At 41.4% G+C, this 22316-nt stretch overlaps 1 protein-coding gene across 5 annotated transcripts in view; it reads left to right on the forward strand.

The window, feature by feature from the left end:
- Positions 1 to 546: 546 nt before the first annotated feature.
- The window catches only part of WDR19 (WD repeat domain 19), a 36881-nt gene continuing 15111 nt past the window's right edge, over positions 547 to 22316 (forward strand). The window contains exons 1-23 of one of the 5 annotated variants that reach the window (XM_081207595.1): positions 547 to 687; positions 3980 to 4071; positions 4232 to 4297; positions 4572 to 4697; positions 5867 to 5982; positions 6390 to 6505; positions 7955 to 8035; positions 8437 to 8549; positions 9128 to 9301; positions 9886 to 9956; positions 10734 to 10906; positions 11003 to 11117; positions 12296 to 12402; positions 12830 to 12952; positions 15207 to 15356; positions 17749 to 17896; positions 18776 to 18980; positions 19085 to 19244; positions 19708 to 19818; positions 19907 to 20016; positions 21055 to 21112; positions 21723 to 21869; positions 21961 to 22043. In XM_081207595.1, the coding sequence (XP_081063721.1) occupies positions 682 to 687; positions 3980 to 4071; positions 4232 to 4297; positions 4572 to 4697; positions 5867 to 5982; positions 6390 to 6505; positions 7955 to 8035; positions 8437 to 8549; positions 9128 to 9301; positions 9886 to 9956; positions 10734 to 10906; positions 11003 to 11117; positions 12296 to 12402; positions 12830 to 12952; positions 15207 to 15356; positions 17749 to 17896; positions 18776 to 18980; positions 19085 to 19244; positions 19708 to 19818; positions 19907 to 20016; positions 21055 to 21112; positions 21723 to 21869; positions 21961 to 22043 (2651 nt within the window). In that variant the 5' untranslated portion in view covers positions 547 to 681. Of the gene's footprint in view, positions 688 to 770; positions 967 to 1207; positions 1343 to 3979; positions 4072 to 4231; positions 4298 to 4571; positions 4698 to 5866; positions 5983 to 6389; positions 6506 to 7294; positions 7412 to 7954; positions 8036 to 8436; positions 8550 to 9127; positions 9302 to 9885; positions 9957 to 10733; positions 10907 to 11002; positions 11118 to 12295; positions 12403 to 12829; positions 12953 to 15206; positions 15357 to 17748; positions 17897 to 18775; positions 18981 to 19084; positions 19245 to 19707; positions 19819 to 19906; positions 20017 to 21054; positions 21113 to 21722; positions 21870 to 21960; positions 22044 to 22316 lie in introns of those variants that run through there. The other 4 variants (XM_081207597.1, XM_081207596.1, XM_081207599.1 and 1 more) reach the window with 4 other exon arrangements.

Here is a 22316-nt window from a genome sequence, read left to right on the forward strand (position 1 = left end):
TGAAGGAAATCAGCCCTGAGTGCTCACTGGAAGGACAGATTCTGAAGCTGAGACTCCAATACTTTGGCCGCCTCATGAGAAGAGAAGACTCCCTGGAAAAGACCCTGATGTTGGGAAAGATGGAGGGCACAAGGAGAAGGGGACGACAGAGGACGAGATGGTTGGACAGTGTTCTTGAAGCTACCAGCATGAGTTTGACCAAACTGCGGGAGGCAGTGGAAGACAGGAGTGCCTGGCGTGCTCTGGTCCATGGGGTCACGAAGAGTCGGACACGACTAAACGACTAAACAACAACAATATGAAACCCTGCAAGCCGTTTTATTGTCACTCCACTAGCACACATTGAGAAACAGCAAACAATGCTTTCCTACGTAAAGGTTTCAAAAAACAGAAACTCCCATACCTTTGCTGCTACTTTTTTGGGGGCGGGGACTGGACACCCAATACTTCCGCCGGGGGGCTCCGTTGAAAACGGCTTCTCGAGACGCGAACCAGGAAGCGCCTTCTTCAGGTCAGCGGCGCGCGACTCTTCTTTTTTCGTACCTCTGCGGCTGCGATCTCCCGGGTGACGCGGACGCGGTGGAGGCAGTTGAGCGCGCATGCGCACTCCGCCCCTTGCCCTCCCTCACACCCCTCCGTGCGGCGGCCCCCTTTTAAACAACGCCATAGCGAAGGGGAAAGATGCAGGTGAGGCCCTGAGGGAGAGCGGCGGTTGGGTCGCACGCGTGTGTAACGCTGTGCCTCAGGGGTGGGCCGTGAGGCCTATTATTAGGCAGAGCAGCCCTGCCGCCCGTGGGGGCCGCTTCTCGGGGCTTGGAGAGGCGTCGTCTTGGCCGCTCCCCTTCACGCCTTCCGCGGGGGGAAGCGCACCACAAATGTCCCCTTCAAGGACTTCTGGCGCTGTTCACTTTTTTCCCCGCGCTCTCTGTGCCTTCAAAAGCTTCGCGACAGGCAGACATTCAACAGGTGGAGTCATCGCCTGGGGAGGGGGGAGAGAGAGAGCTGTTGGATATTGGGGAGATTATTGGGCTTTTTGGCGGGGAGCTTTTAATAATATTACCTGCCACGCAGGACCCTGCCAGAAAAAAACAAAACTATGCATTGGCCTCCGCCTGTCACAGCTGTGTGGCAAGGGATTAGAGAGAGAGAGAGAGAGTAAATCCCTGCCTATTTTACAAAAACTATACCATTCGGTATTCCATTACCACATCCATCAAAACTTACTTATCCTGTTGATTTTATCTTAAGGCTGCCAGCGTTTTCAGCTGTGCACAGTTATTTCCCATATATTCAATAAAGGTTTTCCAGTCTTCTCGAAAGGTGGCAAGCGATTATTCAACAGGTGAAGCATAGATGCGGCGCTATATATCTCTTAAAAAAGAAAAGAAAAAGCACACAATATCCGACAGAGAAATGTGGCAGCTCTGGCAAGGACTAGGATCATCATTTGACTAGCATTCAGATCTTGTTCTGGAAAATCTTGCTAGTTTAGGGGAGAAATGCCTTTTGGGTACCTTTTGCTAGCTAGCTGGTTTTAATCTGTTCTGGCAGGAAAAGGCTGCTTTATTATAACTGACAGAAATGTAGGCTTCCACTACAAAAGTTTGTGCTAGATTGAAGCTGCAATACTAGGGGTAAGCCACATTAACCTTAGTTGGACTTACCTTTTGAGTAGATCCCTGGAGGATTAAACCAAAATGAGTTTTATAGATTTCAGAGAGTGCTTAATTTCTAGAAAAAGTGATGCTGGGGCTGAAAGTACTTCTTTTCTCAATTTTTTTTGTTGATTTTGTCAACTAAAGTACTTCTGATCTTTCCCTTAATCCCATATGAGTGGGGAACTTTTAGTGAGGAAAACACTTTCCATTTGCTTGGGGTACTTTAATTTGCATCTTATGTTCTGGAGCTGAGCAAGAATAGTGAAAATCAAAATACATCTGACAATTGGCCCTGGGAGAAATTAAACCCTCCAAGACTTTTTTTTGCCATAGAAAGCAGTTATTCTTTTGGGTATCTAAACATCTAACAATCCTAAGAGGTCTTATTGAAGAGATGCAAAGCAACTTATTTTTCTTTATGTCATATCATAAGGATATATGTAAGAGTGTGTGTGTGTACTGCTTATAATAATTTGTTTGCTTCTCAGACAACTTTAAAGCATGTATATTTAAAAGGTTTACAAGATGTACCTTGAAAAGGAATTCCTTTGAGCCAATTGCTATTTAACTGCTTTTTCTCCAACTGGAGAATACACCTGAGAAATGTAGCATCAGAGGAGAATCAGAATACAGGCAGCAACCATTTTAGGCGCATCCAATTGACGTGCAATCACTGATGTGTGGGTCCTTTTGGACCTGGAAAAAGGCAGAACAGTGGGACGGAACAGGACAGGGAGCATTTATATGTGCTCTACGGACATAAATGGGGGCCAGGAATAGAACCCCAGCGTGACATTATCACCGCCTATATATATGAGACTTGCAGAACATACCAGTTACCATTAGTCCTCTTCACAGATCTTGCTGCAAAGTGTATATGGATTCTGTGTTTCCTCTTCACTGGTATTTTTTCCATTTCCATTAAGGATTTTGGAGCAAGAACTGCAGGAAGCTGTTCTTTTGAAATTAGTGCTAGGGATTCCAGTAAGGGTTGCTTCAGTTACTGAAAATTTGTTGCATGGCATATGCTTGCACTCTCAGGCCTCTCTGTACTCAGGTCTGTTCTTATTTTTATAACAAACACTCCCAGAGAACTGTTCCTCAGTAATCTTCAATATGAAATATGTCTTTCAGCTTCTACCCATTTTGCCTGCTGTCTCTGTCTTCTGCTGCAATAGATATTTGGGCGGGGAATAGTAGAACTGAAATTAAGGAAGATGCAATAAAGCCAAAAGACATGCCTTGAGTTTTCTTCCTATGGTGCTTCATTCTCTCCTTTGATACAGTCTTCCTGTGCTATTTACTGCCATAGGCGCCGACTCCATGGGGCCTGAGGGGGCCCGAGCCCCCTCAAAAATTCGTTTGGGGGGGCTCTGCCCCCCCAATAATCTTGGGCGCCCCTCCAGCAGAGCGCCACCGCCGCCCCTCCCCCAGCCCAAAATGCACAGGGTCGGGCTGCATGCCTCCTGCCCTCCCTCCCGAGCAAAAGCTCCACCCAATTTCCTTCGGAGCTGATTAATAGGCGCAGCACGCTCTCCCCTATTCGCTCACGAGGAGGCGGCGCCACTTTATCTGCATATTCATGAGCTTATTAATTATTCATGAGCTTTCGCGGGCTCCCCCAATATTTTTTATAAGTCGGCGCCCCTGTTTACTGCCCAGTATATTGTTTTCCTTTATACTGGAGGAAACCCTCAGGGTGTAAAGCATGCATTTCTACATGCACTATTACTACTGCATGTGGTCCTCCCACCCTTTAGTTAAGTGACATTTATACTGGATAAATTAAAGCAGGTTTCCCCAAATATTTTGGACTATAAATCCCATCATCCCAACCACCGTGACCAAATGCCAGGGATGATGAAAACAGTAGTCCAAAACATATTGAAGGCGTCAGGCTGGGGATGTCTGCTCTAAAGCAGGTGTAGGGAACATTTAGCCCTCCAGATTTTGTTGAACCACAATTCCCATCAGCCCCAGCAAGCATAGCCAAAGGCCAGGGATGCTGATCAGAGTTGTAGCTCAGCAACACCTGAAGAGCCAAAGGTTCCATACAGCTGCTGTAAAACTTCAGTTCCACAGCTGTCACCTGTTTGGGGGATTATGCAATTTTGCCTGTTTGTCTCCAAAATTTAGCAGAAGGTACTTAGAACAGATTCTGTCTGTATGCCTTTATAAAAATATATTTCTTGGTTTTTCTAGCATTGCAGAAAGTTGGTAATTCCCCCCCCCCCTGAATTAGGTATGCCTTGTAAATGAAAAAAGAAAAATGGAAAACATTTAATGATTGTGCATCTTTAATTGTCAATTTCTTTCCATAGCGAGTATTTACCCTGTCTGAAAGGGATGCACCTAGTTCACCTGTGCAATTTGCTTGGCAAAAAACTGTAGGAAACTACATTGCTGTTGCAGGGTAAGATAATAAAGATTTCTTTATTGTATATGTTAATTAACTAAACAGATGAATCAGATTTTGTCATAGGAAGCAGCTTACAGACTTTAATAATATTTACAGATGTATGAAAGATGACCACCATAATGATTATTCCTCTTCTGTTTTGTTTTTTTTTTAGACACAATCACACTGTAAAAATCTTCGATCGCCATGGTCAAAAGAAAAATGAAATTATTTTACCAGGGTAAGTCTTGTACAATTTTGTGAAAGCAAAATATTACTTTTAGGCAAATTCAACATTAGATTATCTGATTTGTTTGGCATCAATGCCTTCAAAAATGGTGGGGGAGAGGGTTATGAAATTGGATGAGATTAGACTGCACTTTATTTTAGGAGAACAGAATAATGGGGAATGGATATCTCCTTCAAGGAGCTAGTCAGGCTTGCATTTCCACTCAGTTTCATATTTTCGAACCAAATATTGGAACATCCGGTTAATACTTTCTGTGTTTCCTTAGCAACTGCATTGCTATGGACTGGGATCAAGATGGTGATACCTTAGCAATAATTGCTGATAAGGCCATTTGCATTTATCTGTGGGATGCCAACACAAACAAAATCAGCCTGATAGACACTGGCATGAGGTAAGCAAAAAGTCTGTTTTAAGAAAAAGTATATTTCCAGGCCAGTTTATACATTTAGTATACTTGCAACCTAAAATTTACAGGGAACCAGGCAGAGGGCCTTCTCGGTAGTGGCGCCCTCCCTGTGGAACGCCCTCCCACCAGATGTCAAAGAGAACAACAACTACCAGACTTTTAGAAGACATCTGAAGGCAGCCCTGTTTAGGGATGCTTTTAATGTTTGATATATCACAGTATTTTAATATTCTTTTGGAAGCCACCCAGAGTGGCTGGGGAGGCCCAGCCAGATCGGCGGGGTATAAATTATTATTATTATTATTATTATTATTATTATTATTATTATTATTATTATTATTATTAAAATTAAAATTAATACAGGGAATAGGTTGTGTTGTTTAAGTGGGAGAAGTTTTCAGTTGTAGTTTTATGAATGAATTTTTCTTGCTGGTAGCACAGATTCTGTAGGATTGCCATATTTTGTTTCCTTCTAAAGTTGTTGAGAGCTTTTTGGGGGGGCGGGGGGAATCCAAAAGTTGAGCTTTTTTTTCCCCACCAGAAAAAAGGGATTTCTTAATTGACTTGCCTAAGATCCAGGACAAAGTGCCACCTTTTGGAAATTTTCCCCAGATGTGTATTCTGCTTTTGAAATCCCAGTAATGTCCAGGAGAATCTGGACATATGACAGCCCTAGGTTCTGTATCTGTACCACCAAGCTGAATGGTGCAAGAAGTGCACAGACCTAATTTCCTCATCTTATGAAATTTTCCCCAGAAGAAACCTTTTTAGAATACGGAGCATTGATCAGTCAGTTCTGACTGGTACTTTCAGCTTGTTCTTTGTTGTTACTTACCGTATTTTTCGCTCTATAGGAAGCACTTTTCCCCCTCCAAAAATGAAGGGGAAATGTGTGTGTGTCCTATGGAGCGAAATCAGGCTTTCGCTGAAGCCTGGAGAGCGAGAGGGGTCGGTGCGCACCAACCCCTCTCACTCTCCAGGCTTCAGGAAGCTATCCGCAAGCCTTCGGAGCGCGGCGGGAGTGTGCTGTGTTTGAAAATGGAAGCATTCACTTCTGCATTTTTGGTGTTTGGCTTCCGCAACGTTCGGCCGCAAAAACATGTGAAAACCGAGGTTTGATTGTATTGAAAGCCTATTTCATTTTTTTATTACAGGGAACCAATGTCTTTCTTACGTTGGTCGAAAGCCGAACCCTTACTTGCTGCTGGAACAGCTAAGGGAAATGTACTAATATACAACCGCCAAACTTCTCGCAAGATTCCTATCCTTGGTCAGTACCATTATAAAATTAGTGAACTTCCATGTGGGGAGAGAGCAGAAATTTGCTCGCTGTATTAAAATCTAGTTAATATCTCTCTAGTGTAAGTATTTCACCATGTGTAATTGTAGATGAGGAAACTGTGATCTACCAGATGGTGTTGAACTTCAGCATCCATCAGGCCCAGCCAGCATGGCCAAAGGTCAAGGATGATGGGATTTGTAGTCCAACAATATTAGGAGGGCCACAGGTTCCTACGCTATTTGTCTGTTTTCTTTTAATAATTCACAGTTTTCCAGCTTAAAATGATAATTGTATTATTGGATATGCCTACTTGAATCACATACTTAGCGTCCATGCATTGTCCAATATCTTTAGGGAGCAAATTGTGATTTTTCTATGTGAATTTGTTTTACCAGGTAAGCACACCAAACGGATTACATGTGGTTGTTGGAGCGGTGGGAAATTCATAGCATTAGGCGGTGAGGACAAAATGGTAACAATTAGCAACCACGAAGGAGATACAATCAGAGTGGTAATAAACCTACATTGTTGTTATGCACAAGTTATATGAAAAAATGCCTTCGCCCCCATTTGCTCTATGTGTGAATGTTAATGTGAGAGAGAAAGCAGACGAGAATTGGTTAAAATGCCTGTTTGAGCCAGTTGTAATTTCACATTTGAATTACAGGCTCAGGAAAGGAAAAAGAACAAAAACTATTTAGTGTTGTGTGTGAAAATATCCTGGGTTAATGTTCAAGAATCTGTGTAGTTTAAACATTAGTTGCAGCTTTGCTTTTTATTGGACCAACTTCTATTAGTGAGTGCCCAATCTTTAAAAACAACAACTGTAAGATGCTTGAAAGGTCATCCATTATAACCAACACCAGTTATTTTTGTGAAAGACGTAGATTTTTGTCCTTGTTTTTTCTCCTTGTCTTTCCTTGCCTCTTTCTCCCAGAGGGCAGTGAAGGGGCTAATTAACTGATAATGGGGATCTCCATATATATAGATAGGCACTATCTAAGTCCTAGGATACAGTCTGCTAAGGATATTATTGTATCACTTTGGCTTTATGCTTATTTTGTACAATATGTTATTTTGTTAGCCGCTTTGAGTTCCTCAATGGGAAAAAGAAGCAGGATCCAAATTTTGTAACTACAGGAGAAACTAATGTCAGAAATGGTGTAGCTGTTTGTGGTGGTGATCTAAGAATTAAACTATTGTGCCCAGCTGGCTGGGATCAGCGATTTTCCATGAAGGCATTGTTTAAAATCTCAGGCCACATGTAATTCTTTCTTCCTTGACAGAGCCTTAAGGCAAGCAAATGAAAGACTTTATAAGGTGGAATGGAGAAAATATGACAGCTGTGCCCAAACATTGCATTATTGTAGAGAACAGGAAGCACAGCCAGTTTGTGCATCTAGTTCCTCCACACAAAGTTAGTGTCCAAAGCTGCTTTTGGAATTGAAGTTGATAGCTGTTAATATTACTGTATTAACACCTGAAAAATCATTGCATTGTTTTGTGGTTTTCCTGTCAATGGCCTAGTTTGCTCTTAGCACTAAATCATGATTTATTAAACTTAGCACTATGTGTGAACCCAGCCCAGTGACTTAACTGTGGTACATTTACTGCCAACAAGCCATTATCTGAACCTATAGGCTTTTGTTTTTGCTTTACTTTACAAACCTTGCTTTGTTTTAACTAATGGCTTCGTGTTGCATGGGAACTCAGCACCCTTCCTTAACCAGGCACTCGCCAAACTATAAAGGCATGAGGGAAGAGTGGCTGGAAAACAAACATTGGAGGGGGAAAGCCATAGTTTGCTTATCATTTGTGGGACAACTTGTGGTTAACTTGTGATTAACTTGTGATTTATTAACAAACCATGGTGTAGTGTTATGAGTATACCAGGCCAGTGTAACTGTTTCAAAAAATAAAAATTACTTATTCTATTAACCTTGGAACCTTATTCTTGCAGACAACAGTGAGAGGAGAACCCAGTGATATGGAGTTTATAGTAATGAAAACTGATGATAGAACAGGAGGAAATGAGACCACAGTAAGTATTTAACAACACAGCAAGTATATATTGCTTGAAACCAAAGGGGCTTTGCAAAGAAAGCAATAAGGGAAAGTTATAACACAAGAAAATAAAATACAAATTTTGTTTGTCATAAGAATTCCAAAATTAGATTGTAGCTCTGAGACGTTAGTGTCATTCTTATCATAAGAGCTTTATCATGTTACTTGACAAGGCACAGTAAAAGATTTAAGATAGGTGTCTTTGATTTTCTTAGCAGCTGATGCTTACAAAGGCTGTCTTAGAAATAAGTAATCATGTCAGGAGAATAATTTCTAATCCTCTTAAGGAACACTACCATTGCATTATTACCGTAAGATGCGTAAGATGATTCTGGTTTTGTTCAATATATTATTTTCCTCTCTCTCTCTTTTTTCCAGGTATGCATTGTCGTTGCTCAGAAAACCCTGTATATTTATAATTTCAGAGATCCAGAGAACCCAATTGAACTGGCGTTTCAGCCACGCTATGGGAATATTGTCTCTTATAAATGGTAAAGCTGTTCACCAAACTAGTAATATCCCATGAAAGAGAGTGCTCTAGCATTATAGACATTTCCAGATGGGTAGCTGACAAACTGTATTAATCTATTGAAGCAAAAACAGCAGAGAGTATTATTATGCCATAACCTTCCACACACATTGTCAACTTCAGCAGTGCACAAAAGCTTCTGCCATAATAAATTGCTTTTATAAATGTTTTGTGCTAGGATGGGTTTTGTGCTGTTGCTTTGTCTGTCTGGATGTTGCTAGACTGCAACTTCTATCATCCCTGAGATGATTGCTCATGTTGGCTGAGGCTGATGGCAGCTGAACAGCTGGCGGGCAACAGGTTCTAAATCCCTGCTTTTGTAGACTAAAAAGTCAGTGTTCTTGAAAAGAGACGCAAATGCAATTGTTCCAGTGTTTCCTAGTAGTTTAATTTTGAAATAGAATTTGGTTTTCTGTGAACAATCCCATTCCCCACCCTCCCCAGCCAGCTGACAATTTTGAGATTGTGTCTTCAACTTTTCTTTCTTTCTGCAGCCATGTTGCTTGTACGGTTTTGATCATATTGTTGAAATCTTTACAGGTATGGTGATAATTACATCATGATAGGGTTCTCGCTTGGCTGTTTTGTGGTGATTTCTACACACGTTCGAGAGATTGGCCATGAGATCTTTCAGGCATATGATCATAAAGATAACCTGACTAGCATTGCAATATCACAGTCACTAAACAAAGTTGCATCATGTGGAGATAACTGGTGAGTCATCATGTTTTCATATGAAGCCCTTAAAATACAAGCTATCACAAAGAAAGTGCTAATATTGACTCTGAAAATGTTGTCCTAGAACAGTTTGAGGTCATGTTAAGATAGTAGTACCCCGATCAAGAGATCTGTTTGGTTTCTGACAGAAGCTGTTATCTTTCATGTGCCGATATGCTATCTTATTCCAAGGGAGAAAGCAATTCTGCACCAGCTGTAACTTTTATACCATCTTCAAGGGCAGCCCCACATAGAGCATACTACAGTAGTCTCATTGAGATGTTATCAGAGTATGTAGTGCCATAGCTAAGCTATCCTGATCCAAGAACACTGAAGATGAGGAGCCAGCTCGAACAGGGTATAGGTACTTCATGCCACAGAGCCACCTTTGCTTTTAGTGACAATGACTCCAAGAGTACCCCAGGCTACAAATCAGCTCCTTTGGGTGTGGGTGGGGTGCAACTCCATCTAGATCAGGTTGTCTGTCCAAGTCCCAGACCCAGGAAGTACTCAGCAACAGTACCGTCATCTTATTATGTTGTAAGTTAACACTGAAGGAAGTGATTTTCTTTCTATTATAGCATCAAGATTCATGACTTGTCAGATTTGAATGAAATGTATGCAATAATAAACTTGGAGGATGAAAATAAAGGTATGACCACTTTTAGATTTACCTGATTGCTTGCCAAATCATATAAGACAGATTCTTAATTTGCATTAGCAATTTGCTTATATAAAGAAATGTGATGCAGTAACTACAGTTTGTGGATTGGACCAACCAGACTTTGGTTCCAACTCTCACTCAGCTGAGCTTTGCTATTAATAACCTTAACGTGACCTGTGACTTTCTTAAGACAATTCTTCAAACCGTACTGTGGAGTATTTGAAACCAACAGTGACAAGCCTTGGATTAGAAATTTCTGCTTCCAGTTAGCTGCAAACCACAGTTTGCTGTTTGAATGTGCCAAACCATGGTTTACTCAATAACTTGCCCACTGGGAAGGGAGAGCTTTTTATCTCTTCCCCATGTGTGTGAAAGGAAGGTGGGAAGCAGCATTGAAGCCCAGTTCTTGCAGCTTTCTCTCAGACTAGTCTTCCTCATAGGGTTGTGGAAAGGATAAAATATGATAACACCATATAAGCTGCCCTTGGATTCTTGAAGGAAGGGCAGAGCAGAAGTGCAATTCATTGCTAATGTGCCCATTGTAGCTTACATAATTCCCCAAAGACTTGGGGACAAGGGCTAGCAACTTAAATATGGAATTAGAAATAAAGGTATATATTGTTGTGTATGACATTGTGCTAATCTGACAGAGGTAGGTTACTCTTTAAGACACAGAAAATGCTTTTTAGTGACGAAGGTATTGCTTCTTGGATTTCTAAGATAGAATACTGTTGTTGTTTTTACAAAACCTCGTTGATATTTTAGGTCTAGATCAGTTGTCATGGACAGACGATGGACAATTGCTGGCAGTGTCTACGAAGAAAGGGACTATCCATGTCTTCTTGACAAAACTTCCCATTCTTGGAGACTCATACAGCACACGGATCGCGTACCTCACCTCGCTTCTTGAAGTGACAGTTGCCAACCACATTGAAAGTGTATAGTACTTCATTCATTTTAAAGTTTAGTTAGGTGTAACATTTTGTTTTATGGTAAGCAGTTCTCAGCAAAAGTGGTATGGTCTGTCTTGGCAGGAGCTACCAATTACAGTTTCTGTGGAAGTTGAGCCCAACTTTGTGGCTATTGGCCATTATCACTTGGCTGTTGGCATGAATAATCGGGCATGGTTTTATGTTCTGGGAGAGAGCAGTAAGTATATCTCTAGTTCCATTATTCCACACTGAAGTAGTGTAGCACTGTTGTATTTTATTGAATTACTGGTTATTCTATAATATGTTAGTAAGTTTATTGCTTCAAATTGTACCCTTAGTGTCACAACAGCTAATTATACCTCTTGTAAGATGTTACAGGACACACAATTTAGATCATGTAAAAATAATATGAAACAATTATTATTGGGATTATGAAAGAAAGATGGAGCTTTTCGTCTTCATGTGGGCCACATAGCCCTGACAGTCACAATCTGATTGCATTGTTCGAAATATTTGAAGTATTTTAAGTGGCCAAGGATATGTTCAAAAGAGAGAATCACGACAAAATTTCTTTTTTTTAATTATATTTTATTAATTTTCCATACATTCATACCACATTACAATTTCTATTAAATTTTCCATTTTTTACTTCCTTCGGCTTCTCTGCCAATCATCCAAATTCTAACTTCTTTAATTACGCATTTCCAAATTTTGCTATTGCCTTTATACCTAGCCCCCACTTCTATTTTGCCTTTTTACAATATTTCTTATGCTGTTACAGAGCTTCTCTAAATGCCACTAGCATTATTCCATTATCACTTATACATTCCCAGTATTCAACTAATTTTCCCCAGTCCTCGATGAACTTTTGATCTCGTAGATATCTGATCTTCCCAGTCAGTTTATCAAGTTCTGCATAGTCCATCAGCTTCATTCTCCACTCCTCCAACGTTGGTATTTGTTCTTGTTTCCATTTCTGGGCCAGTAATATTCTTGCCGCTGTTACTGCATATTGGAAAAGTTTATGGTCCTTTCTATTTATTTCATTACCGACAATTCCTAAAAGAAAAGCCTCTGGTTTCTTAACAAATGTATATTTCAACATTTTTTCAGCTCATTATATATCAACTCCCAGAAACTTTTCACTTTCTTACATTCCCACCACATATGATAAAATGTACCATCTTTTTCTTTACATTTCCAACACCTCTTACATTTTTTGTACATTTTTGCAAATTTTACTGTTGTAATATACCATCTATATATCATTTTCATAACATTTTCCTTTAATGCAGTACATGCAGTAAATTTAATACTTTCATTCCATAGTTTTATCCAGTCGTTAAATTGTATAATATACAATTTAACGACAAAATTTCATTCCACATTTTGCAGGTGTAAAAAAGCTCAAGGACATGGAATATCTTGGAACAGTAGCCAGTATGTGCCTTAATTCTGACTACGCTGCTGCACGTTTTGAGGGTAAAGTTCAGTTGCATATGGTAAGTATATTAGGCAGCCTGAACTCCCAAGAGTCGCATGAACTGCTATAATAGAGCTGGACGAGAAACTCCTAATTATGTAATCTTCTGTCATGCATTTGATCTAGATAACCAGTTAATTTCCAGTCTAATTTAGCAGCTGGTTACTGGAGAACAACAAGAAGCTAAATGCACCACTGAGATTAGTTGCAGGCAACTGAAAGGCAAAAAGTTTTGGATAATTACATAGTTAATAGAGTTGGTGTGAAAAGTCCTCTTGAGATTCGGGGTGGCTAGTGGAGATTTATGACTCATTAAAGGGGGAAAGGATGAGGCTGAGATTGATATAGTATGCAGCTAGCTTCTTTAATTTTAGATTATGAGCTGCTGAAACCTGTTCACTTTTTATTGCTGATAAAATAACCTTCGGTTTGCTGTTTTATTTTAGATAGAAAGTGAACGCTCCAATACCCAGGAAGAACGGGAAACTAGACTCTTCCCAGATACAGATGATAAAAATAAAATTTTGTGCCATGCTTTAACCAATGATTTCCTCATCTATGGTACTGATGTAAGTATTTGTCTGTTTCAAACTGTGGATGCCATCTTTGTAGTATAAAATGTTAATTATTAAGAATACCGGTTTCATTTTGTGCATGTACATTCCATGACACTCCTTGGTTCTATTCCGCATTCTCTTACGAATAACCAAAGCAAGTGAGACATAATGGGAGGAAAGGGGGGGGGGGCAAAAGAAAGAAGCAAAATTCATGCCCCCTTTCCCCTTTCTGTGGCCGCATCCCTCTGTCATTCATCTTCTCTGGTCGCATTCTCCCCTCTTGAAAGAAGCCGCTTGGTGTCCTGCCTTTTCAGCAAACTTAGTGGTCTCTTTCAACAGGAGCCCAGTTATGCCACCCCTTGCCTGCAGAGCCGGCAGCCTCTCACCCCTTTTCAAACACCCTCCCTTGTGGAGTGTTCCCTCAGCCTCCTCTCCCCTTGGGAGTCCTCTGGGCAGCCACTGCAGCCACCTCTGGTTTCTGAGCTGCTCTCCTGCCCCAAAGAGAGGTGCTTCTTTCACACTAACCCACAGGGGCCTGGGAAGAGGATGCCTCCAGCCTTAGTGGCCCAACGGAGACTGGCCAAAGGTGAATGTGAGGATAGTACCTTAGCTTGGGAGGCAGCAGTGTCAGCAGTGGGCACTGCTGGGCCTGCAAGGCAGAAAGGCTCCCCTTCAGCACCGGGTTCTCAGGTACCAGGCAGGCCTTTCACACAGCAAGCACAAGAAAGGCCAGTGCAGCGCCTGCCTGCCTGCCCAGCCTCCTACTTGTCTGTCCATTCACAACAGCAAGGTTTGGCTGGTGGCTGGGATTCCTCACCCGCTTGCTTGCTTGCTTGTTGCTTGCTTATTCCAAGGCTGCCTCAGCTCCTGGCAACAGGCACCCATTGGCCAGCCCCAGAGGCACCATTCGTGTGGGGAACTTGTAGCCATGGCTGTTGCAGCAAATAGCTGTTCAGGTGGCAGAGACACAAGAGGGGACCAGAGGAGGGAGGAAAGAAAAGAGGGACAAAGGCCAGTGTTCCCTGCGGCACCCCGACTATCCTTCAAGGCACCCCAGGGTGCCATGGCACACTGGTTAAAACCCCTGAGCTAGAGGATAGGGGACTATCCTTGGTCTGGGTGAATGAAAATATGTTTTTTGTAGGGAAGTAGTAGAAGGAGAGAGACGCGGGTGGTGCTGTGGGTTAAACCACAGAGCCTAGGACTTGCTGATCAGAAGGTCAGCGGTTCGAATCCCCGTGACGGGGTGAGCTCCCATTGCTCGGTCCCTGCTCCTGCCAACCTAGCAGTTCAAAAGCACGTCAAAGCGCAAGTAGATAAATAGGTACCGCTCCGGTGGGAAGGTAAGCGGCCTTTCTGTGTGCTGCTCTGGTTCGCCAGAAGCGGCTTGGTTATGCTAGCCACATGACCCGGAAGCTGTACGCTGGCTCCCTCAGCCAATAAAGTGAGATGAGCGCCGCAACCCCAGAGTCAGCCATGACTGGACCTAATGGTCTGGTTCCTTTACCTTTTAGTAGACTCTGAGTTGGTCCACCCAGCCAATATAATTGTTCCACCCTTCAGTCCTTGCACCTTATTATCACCATCTGTCATTGGTATTCCTCAGTGGCATATGGAAAGTGTTCCTCTGCAATATTTATCCAGATCTGATTTGAGAGTTGGTTGTTCCAAATGCTACTCCCTAATATGTTTCTTCAAGGGTAGGGACTCCCTACCTTTTTCCTGCAGTGGAGGAGGGAATCCTCGGATAGGTGGACCCTCTGACTCGCTCCACTAGGCAGGGCCATGCAAATTAATGAAAGAGTGGTAGAGTAGAATTAATGGTAGAGTGACACCCCCCCATCCAACACTGGCCAACCTAGCTACCTGTGCAGGTTTACTTTGTCTTCCATTGTTTCCGAGAGGCCTTAATCTACACAATTCTTGTCGGTGGAGAGATAAGAGAGAAAAGGTTCTGAGGGGAGCAGTTTTGGCTTGGCTGTGGCTCAGAATCCCTTGAGGGCTCCCAGCCTGATTTTCTCTGCAAACTCTTTGAAGCATGAGGTGTCAGGGGGAAAAGCTGCCCAAGGCGATGGGCCTGTCTACCGAATGAGAGCAGCTACCCTCAGTTTCAATGAGGAGCTTGTAATTAATTGTTCCTTTGTCGGTTCTCAAGCCAAAAATGTTTTGCTGGTCTGGTTGTCTGGATCACCTACTTCAGCTGCAAATGCATTAGTTTTTCAGGCTCTAATGCTAGTATTGTGGCTCTTGTTTTGTTGGTTGTTAGACTGGTGCTATTCAGTATTTCTACATTGAAGATTGGCAGTTTGTGAATGAGTACCGCCATTCCGTCAGTGTGAGAAACATCTTCCCAGATCCCAATGGGTCTAGATTAGTTTTCATTGATGACAAAAGTGATGGATTTGTTTACTGTCCGGTAAGTCATTTATTCCATTCCTAATTTATAGGTTGCAGTCTACTTATTTCTCCCTTACAGACTTTTGCTTCCCCCCCCCCCTCATTTTTAGTCCACCCATCTTCTAAAGATAGGTACTTGGTGTAAATAGGTTTATTCTGTTTTATTTTCAAAAATCTGTAAGGTCATTGGGATGAGAAACTGACATGCTAGATGCCATAAAGTAGGCATTTGAACCAGGTCTCTCCAGTCTAAGTACAACACGCTGGTCTATTGAACTATGCCAGTGCTCTCCTGTAGATTGTGAAATTGATTGTGGGCTTTGTTACCCAAAACCACACACATTTTGAACTGCTTTAGTTGTCATGGGGGGCTTCCACTGTTCATGTCCATTACTATTGTTCTCTGATTATACTTTACCTGCTTTAAATATCACTAACCCCCTGGCCTGCCCTGAGACTAGGTTCAGAGGCAATTCTATCCTGTCATGGCTAGTAACAATCAGATAGCATGTAATCCTTTTATCTGCCCCACTTCCCATTTCCTTCACTGTCCCGCCTCACAGGTCTCTAATGAAGCCGACAAGATGGGGGGAAGCCTTGCCAACTCCACTTTGCTTTTTTAATTGCCAATTTTTAAAATTGACTTTCCAATATAAACCCAATTACACAAATTAGTTCAAAATTAATACAATTTTGTTAAGAGGCTTCCCATGCATCATTCTTGATGGATCTTTATGATCTAATATTACTTTGTTTCATATTCTTACATATTTCTATTATATCCCATTTTTCAAAATTATCACATAATTAACAGCTGCACTCTTTGTTATTTTTATTCTTGTTACTATATTATTTATATTATTTAACTTCCATAAAAAGGCTTCAAGTGAGGAACCATAGCTTTTTCGTTTTCATCCTGTGTGCGTCCAAAAGTCAGTTGTTGATCCTCTTGGCCTTATATGTCTCTCTGATGTTTTCCTTTTTCCTGCGGCATTTGGGGCTATCTCCATACACTGTTGTTGTATTCCAGCCTGGTTGGGGCAGAGCTGCAACTTCAAGGTTAAACCCTCGTCTTTCTCCGACTCAGCTCCTTCCCATAATACTCAAGCAGTTCCAAGTCGACAACCTCTTTCACTGGCACCAAATCAACAAGTTCCAGAAATTCACCAGCTGAGAAGGGAGGGGAAAGGTGGCACCATTCCTCTATCAACATCCAAAAAGCCCTCACACTGCTTTCCTTGCACGGCTACAATAGCATCTTCCTTTTTTCTTTTCTTTTTTTAAAGGTTATATTTCAAACTCTCCATTATCTTTCAGTCTTTTTTTAGAGGGGGGTAGGCGCTTAACTCCCAGCGACATCCTTCCAAACAAAACAAGCAGGATCTCCTGCCGCCCCCCTTACTCCTCTCAAGCCACATGCAGCTTTACATTTTCTTTTAAATCTCAGTGTTACATCGTACATCAAGCCATCTTCACTTGTATATCTTAAAATTCAATCTTAGAGGGTTGCCGAACCATAAATATAAAAACTTCCATAAAATATAGCAGAGTACCCCCTTCTTCATCCATCTCTAGCACAAGATAGAATCTTCTCCAATTTCAAATTTCAGTTCCATGCAGCTGATTGTCCGTAGTTATAATGTCTGTCTCCTCTGGTGTTATGCCTATTCTTAATGCCAATTAGAACCCAATTATAAGGAGAACCTCTGCATCCAATGGCGATTTGGGGGGTTTTGCATCAAGCAAAGTGCAGTGAGCCATTACGACCCATGGTCACCTGTACCTCCCATGCCCTGAGAGGTTTATAGGAGATGGTTTAACCCCTCCATCTCCCTTTTCCCCCAGCCTGTGCCTCTTTCCAATGTTGAGAGACCCATCGCCAAGGCGTGGGACAAGACCCAGAAGCCCACTTTGCTTTTATTTTAAATTGCATTGTTTGTATGAGCACCAGTGCCTGCCTGCCTGCCCTTTTGGGTGTGTGGGTATGTCGGGTCAGGTCGAGGGGACCATATGAAAGTGACAAGACTTTTCCCTTACCTTCTCTGTTTCACTGAATAGAGTGAAGGAAATGACTGTGGCAGAGGTGCTCATATTGCTAGAAAAGAGAGGAATTGAGTAACAGAGCTGTGCCTTTTAATAGTAACCAAACCATATCCAATTTCATCACTTTTTATTGCTTTTTTAAGATGTCCATATTTCTGTTGAATTGTGACCAAAGGAATGGGGAGGGTGGATCTGTAAGTTCAAGTTATTCTCAGATCCCCATTGCAAACACCTTACTTAGATTGCAGCTGTTGATATGGGAATGGGGTTCACCTGACTCTTTTAAAATGGTAATGTAAATCCAAAATTAATTAGATCTCATTAACATTTTTATTTAGAAATTAATTTTGCACTGCTGCCTTTTGTAGGTAACTGATATTGCCTTTGAGATCCCAGATTTCCAGCCAACCATCAAGGGTATTCTGTGGGAAAATTGGCCAGTGGACAAAGGTGTCTTTGTTGCTTACGATGACGACAAAATATACACATACATTTTTCACAAGGATACTATACAAGGTAGGGTAAAGTTGCATTATTATTCCAACAGTGCACATTTTGCAGAGCAGCTGAAAGAAAACCCCTAGAAGCTTACAATATAAAATAGATGATTGGTGGAGGAAAGGCATAACAAAACACAGAACGAATGGATTAATGGAATTTTAGGTTGGTTGTGTAGTTCAGTAGTGCTCAATATTTATTTCGTACCCTTGTGGGAATTTGGTTCTCTAGGACAATGAACAACAATAGAACTTCTGGTGTTAGGTTATTTCAATGGGCTTTATTCTCAAGTGACTGTACGTCAGATTTCAACAATGATGGAGTATAAGAGCCAGATAAGCCACAAATTAGGCTGTGCCAGTTAGGCTGTGCCAGTTAATCTGATTTTCCTTTTAAATACATGGTCATAACTGCTAGGAACAAAATTCCAGAAAGTAGAAATTCTAAACTAGCTATGGCTAAGCCGCTGCTTTCGTTGTGTAATCCTTTTTTTTTTTTTTTTTTTTTTGGCAGTGCGGGATATATTTTCCCATATGTTCACGTTGTAGCACAATACTTTAGTGTTTATGTCAAGCTGGTTTTATTTGCTTGTTTGACACTCGTATGTTCAAGGAACATTTGTTTTCTGGTATAGATCTGGCATTGTAAATATAGGGGGTGGGGAACCCTGCCCCACACATTCAGCCCTAGCTGGTATGAGCCAGCACTGCTTCAGGTGCAGTGGAGAAGCCGCCACTCTCTGCTTCCCTGCTCCCTTGTTAGGATTTCTCTGTTAGTCATTCATCAGTAACTAAGAAGGTTTTTTTAAAAATGATTTTATCTTTATTTAGCAAGCAAGAGCTAATGTTCTTTTGATGGGCAAGTTCAATAATTACTTTGTTTTCGTTTGTAATGTAGGGTCCAAGGTAATTTGGGCCGGAGGCACCAAAGTTCCTTATTCTCACAAGCCATTGCTACTATATAACGGAGAATTAACTTGTCAGACTCAAAGTGGGAAAACCAACAGCATCTTCCTTAGTACACATGGCTTCCTTGGTCCATTGAATGACTTGGAACGTAATGAGCTGAAACAGGTGCTTATACAGACTTTAATACTAAAAAGGTAAGCTTCCTTTCAATTCCAGTACACCATTGATACCCAAACATCCGAGATCTGACCATGCTTATTGTAGCTGTTGCCTTTGTTTTGTTAAAATTTTTGCATAGGTTTTCTGAGGCTTGGGAGGTGTGCAAACTTCTGAATGATCATTCAAGTTGGAACGAGCTTGCCAGAGCTTGCTTACACCACATGGAGTTGGAGTTTGCGACACGTGTTTACCGGACAATCAGAAATGTGGGAATGGTCATGTCGCTAGAGCAAATAAAGGTAAAATATACACATTTAAATATTAGTCTGTTTGTTTGTTTGTTTGTTTGTTTATCCATTTTACTTAGTTGCTGTGTGGGATTATTCTAGTCCATGGGCTGATACCTCAGAGCATAAGCTTGGGCAGAAGAACATGACTTCAGACCAAGTGCAAAGTATGATGTCAAAATCATTAGCAGATGAATCTGGTAATAAAAACAACAACAATACAGTATTCTGATCTGATGACTTCTTGAATTCATGAGGACTCTTATTCCACATGGATCCTCACGTTTTAAGTTCTCCTTTCCACAGTCCCTGTCTAGGACTTTTCATTCCTTTGTGTATGAGCCAGGGGAGATGAAGCTCTTTTCCTTGAGTCTTTTCTGACTTCCATATGCTATAGCAATGCATCTCTGGCAGCTTGTCTAATGTTAATCCAATATAATAGGGACTTCACACATTTCTGTGCTTTGTTTTTCAGGGCATAGAAGACCACAACCTTCTAGCGGGGCATCTTGCCATGTATACAAATAACTTTAATTTGGCTCAGGATTTGTATTTGGCGTCTTCTTGCCCAATTGCCGCACTTGAGGTAATAAATTGAGCCACCTAATATTTAATCAGATGGGGCAGGGGATCATAATCTTTTCCATTTAAATCAATACTTCTTTTGATAATAGATGAGGAGAGATCTACAGCACTGGGATAATGCACTTCAGCTAGCTAAACGCTTGGCACCAGATAACATCCCCTTATTATCGAAGGAGTATGCTGTGCAGCTGGAATTCACGTATGTTCTCTCTTAAAAGCCTATCAAATCTAGCTTTTGTCATAAGCCAACGGTAGAAAACTATTACTGGCTTGCGTGGTGTTGGAAAACAAAGTTTGGAAGCAATTGAGAAAGGGCAAGGTAGTTAGTGTAGCTCAGGCTGGGGTTTGATATGGGGATACTGGCTGCTGTTCATGTACTTTGTAGAAAAGAAGTCTGGAAAGTTAAAACCCCTTATCAAGCAGCCAGGTCACTATAGAACGGTGTAGGGCCAATGTACTGCAGACATTTTGGACTACAACTTTCATCATCCCTCGGGCTGGGGTGTTGTTTGGACGGTTTTGTTGGATGGGGGTTATTGCTGCTGGCTTTTTGTATCTTTATTTTAGGTCGTCTTGTGATTTATGTGAAAATTGTTCAGTTTGGTTATTTAAAAAAAACACGTTTGTTTTTACTGTTTTTGACTACTTTTTGACCACTACTTTTGTAGTTAAATATTTTTTTCATGTTGCAAGCAACCTTGGGCATGGTTTGAACTTTGGGAAGGCGGCATACCAATAAAATTATGACCATTGGCCTTGCTGACTGGGACTGATGGGAATTGTAGTCCTCAACTGGGCACCGTGTTGGTTACACCTGCTCAAGTTGATCTCTTTAAACAATTAAAAAAGGTTGGGTTGAGAAAAATTAGAAGTTCTGGGAATCCATGCTGAGGTGCAAGGAGCCAGCAACGTCTACCAGCATCTATCTGTAAGCTAAACCAGAAAAGGGGTTGGGTGATGGTACCTTAAGGAAGACCTAACAGCTAGTGAGGGTGGGCTTCCAATACAGGCAATTGTTTGGTTGGCTCCACCCTTGCTGCTCCTAGCAGCAAACAGCACACAGCTCGACACAGTCCTCTTTATGACTTTTAGGTGTCACTTCTACTGATATTGGACTTCACACTCATAAAGCCATCTATCTGGAAGTCCCCTAAGAACCCCTTCAGTGTCTCATTCTTGTCATAATATATCACTCTATGTCAATATACATATAATACAATCTGACTTTTTATTTTAGGGGTGATTATGTGAATGCTTTGGCCCATTATGAGAAAGGGATTACAGGCGATAGTAAGGTAACGCTCTATTGTTGGTGATGACATTATGGTGGACTTTCACCCATGTAGTTAATTATTTTAATGATTTGCTTTAAAATCTTATTTTAAAGCACTGTAAATATTTATTTGGCTGAGGCTGATCTTGGATTAGAAATGCATTTTGTCACTTGAGCAGCAAAATATAAAAGCAGGAGATCGCTGTTGAAATAGTTGCTTTACAAACCCCTGATTACCACAATTTTGGCACAGAAGAATAGAGTGGTTTGTTTTGCTCACTTAATTAGATAAATATTTGCTTTGTATTTATATTATTTTAAAGGGTAACTGGTAGGACATTTGATCTGAGAGAACTCTTGTTATAAGGGAGAGTATTATTTTATCTTCTGTGGATGTGTTTGAAAACTGGTATGGTGCATCTTAACTATTTTTTGCAAATGGCAATATTATAAACAAAAATAGTTAACTAGTCTAAATAGGAAGAAAACCATTCTATTTTTAACTTTTCCCTTCAATACTCCCAGAATAACAGTTGCGGCATTTTCAAACTCTGTCTTTATTTTCTTCAAGCGTTTGTATTTCCCCCATATTTTTTATTGATGCAAGTTTATGCTATACTCCTTGTTGCCAGTTCCAAGAGCATGATGAGGCCTGCCTAGCTGGAGTTGCCCAAATGTCCATTCGCATGGGTGACATTCGCCGGGGTGTTAACCAAGCCATCAAGCATCCGAGCAGAATGTTGAAAAGAGACTGCGGAGCTATTCTGGAGAGCATGAAGGTAGCTAGTGCTTTGAATACAGAAAGGAAAAGATTCACAGTATGAGTTTGCACGCTTTAGACTAACTTTTGTTTCCCTGTTTGTTTTATAGCAATTTTCAGAAGCTGCCCAGCTCTATGAAAAAGGGCAGTATTATGACAAAGCAGCATCGGTGTATATCCGGTGCAAAAACTGGTAAGCACTGGTGTTGCATTCCTTTAAAATTACAGCACAAGGATAGGGAACCTGTGGCCTTTCACATGGAGTTAGATTCCAGCTCCCATCAGCCCCAGCCTGCATGAACAATTGTCTGGGCAAATGTGTCGATAGCTCAGCTGGTTAGAGCGTGGTGCTGATGACACCAAGGTTGCAGGTTTGATCCCTGCATTGCAGGGGGTTAACCTAGATGATCCTCAGAGTCCCTTCCAACTCAACATTTCTAGGATTCTCTTGCTTTCCCTAACCGGT

The sequence above is a fragment of the Podarcis bocagei genome (genome assembly GCF_964188305.1).
Source record: "Podarcis bocagei genome assembly, chromosome: 9".
Lineage (NCBI taxonomy): Eukaryota > Metazoa > Chordata > Lepidosauria > Squamata > Lacertidae > Podarcis > Podarcis bocagei.